Source organism: Boleophthalmus pectinirostris, unplaced genomic scaffold (assembly GCF_026225935.1).
Source record: "Boleophthalmus pectinirostris isolate CB_2022bp ecotype Guang Dong unplaced genomic scaffold, ASM2622593v1 HiC_scaffold_20, whole genome shotgun sequence".
Taxonomy (NCBI): domain Eukaryota; kingdom Metazoa; phylum Chordata; class Actinopteri; order Gobiiformes; family Gobiidae; genus Boleophthalmus; species Boleophthalmus pectinirostris.
In genome coordinates, this window is record NW_026571153.1 from 26,494,017 (window position 1) to 26,496,067 (window position 2,051).

The 2,051-nt window shown below is 39.7% G+C and overlaps 1 protein-coding gene across 1 annotated transcript in view; it reads left to right on the forward strand.

The window, feature by feature from the left end:
• The first annotated feature begins 1,473 nt into the window (after nt 1–1,473).
• kdm6ba (lysine (K)-specific demethylase 6B, a) overlaps nt 1,474–2,051 on the forward strand; it is a 10,601-nt gene continuing 10,023 nt past the window's right edge. Inside the window, exon 1 of the mRNA XM_055156206.1 lies at nt 1,474–1,532. Coding sequence (XP_055012181.1) covers nt 1,474–1,532 — 59 coding nt within the window. The remainder of the gene's footprint in view (nt 1,533–2,051) is intronic.

Here is a 2,051-nt window from a genome sequence, read left to right on the forward strand (position 1 = left end):
AGCTGCACCTTCAATAAAGTTTGATAGCCAACAGGTAAAATATGGACAGTGTTGGGAAGGTTACTTTAAAATGTATTCCCCTACAGATTACAGATTACATATCCCAAAATGTAGTTTGTAACGTAATCCATTAAATTACTTAAAGTGAGTGTCTGTCCAGTCTTTCCTTAACTGTATTAAAATATTATTGATAGAGAAATGATTTCCATATGAGATCACTGCTGCCTTAAATTATGTCCACCCTACTGTTAGGTGTCATATTGTTTAAACCTGGTTTAGACCTAGTTTAGTCCTGGTTTTAGTCATAGTTTAGTCCTGGTTTAGACCTGGTTTTACTACTGGTTTAGTCCTGGTTTAGTCCTGGTTTAGACCTGGTTTAGACCTGGTTTAGTCCTGGTTTAGTCCTGGTTTAGTCCTGGTTTAGCCCAAAATGAGAAAACAGGAAAACACCGCCATGTAATCCATTCATTTCAACAAAGTAACTGTAATCCAATTACCACTCATTGAAACAGTAACTGTAACTGAATACAGTTACTCATAATTTGTACTCTGATTACGTAACGCCGGTACATGTAATCTATTACTCCCAACACTGAATATTGAAAGTACTTTTTACGTTTTATTTTGCCTTCGTCCTGTTCACCTGCTTCTGTGACCTGCTCCTGCACTGACAAATTGACTCGCTCTTTGGCGCTTTTGAACACTTTCCTCTTGTTTATTGCTACTTTTAAGTCATTACTGTGCTCAAAAAGGAACGTGCCGGAAAATGTTAGTCGGAGTTCTGACCTTTGAGCAGAAATGGACAGCATGGCAGCATAAGTACTTGTATACAACAAATAGTACTCTGATATATTGACCCAGCGCTCCTTCTCTCACACGGAGAGCCTGAGGAGATGCTTCTTACCCGTCTGAGAGAGGCTTGTGCAGGTGCTGGCTTGTCCCTGTGTACAACTGTTGTGTAGCGTGTGAGGACTGCGTGTAGACTCAGTATTAGTGTTCAACAATTCAACAATACACTAACTGTACACGTTAGGCCAGTTTCTTTAAGGCACTGTACTCTCATTCTTTATTAACAGTTTGCAGTGGTCCAAAGTTCTTCCTCACATACTTTCTGCATTCAAAGCATTTTAATTATTCACCACAATGAGTTTATGAGTGTTTTTCACAACATTTGCCAAGTTATTGGACAATAAAACACTTTCTGATTAGTTTGCAGTGGACTAATTTAGACCACAATGCAAAAAAATCAGATGCAGGACCTTTTTAAAGCGGATATATTGTGCTTGTCGGTTATCATTATGTTGTAATGGGTGTGTCATCAGCCTAAGCAACATTACATCAAAGATTTGTACCAAAATGACTACGCAATGCTGGCAAATGGCATTATGAAAACAAGCTATTAAAGATTACTCAAACATGCATGAATCACTCCTACTACAAATGAATTCCGGCTCAAGCGTCCTCCTGGCTTGAATGTCCCAGCTCGAGCCCCTTCTCCCTCTGGGCGCCCCCTTCTTTTGGGCAGCACACGGGTAACTGCTGTGCCCGGGAGAGGGGGGACGTTCTCTCTGGCCTTTAGTTGGCCGCGTCACGCATTGGGATGTATTGAGTTAGAAAATCAGCTTTCTATACTATAAAACACATGTGGCAAGGCCAAGCTATTTTATGTGGCCCACAAGGGGTTAAAAGGTATCGTTTATTTTTAAGTTGTGACTCTGTGCCACTGCTACATCTCCCACAATTCACCGCAGTCGTTTCCCGTGAAGTGACTGCATCTCGCCACTAGAGACTCCAAGAAAACTCATCAAATCTCCCCAAAAATGTCCAAGAAAAGAAATATTGATGCAGAAAGATGTTATTTCATGAATGTTACTGAAGGAGTCATGTGAATGTTTTAACTTAAACCTTTAAATCAAATCCAATCCACTTTATTTCTAGAGCACATTTCATAAACAAAACAGTTTCCCAAGTGCTGCACAATACAGATAAAACATATCCAATAGAGATATAAAGTAAAGCTCTACTTAACTCTACTAGTCCTCATTAAGACA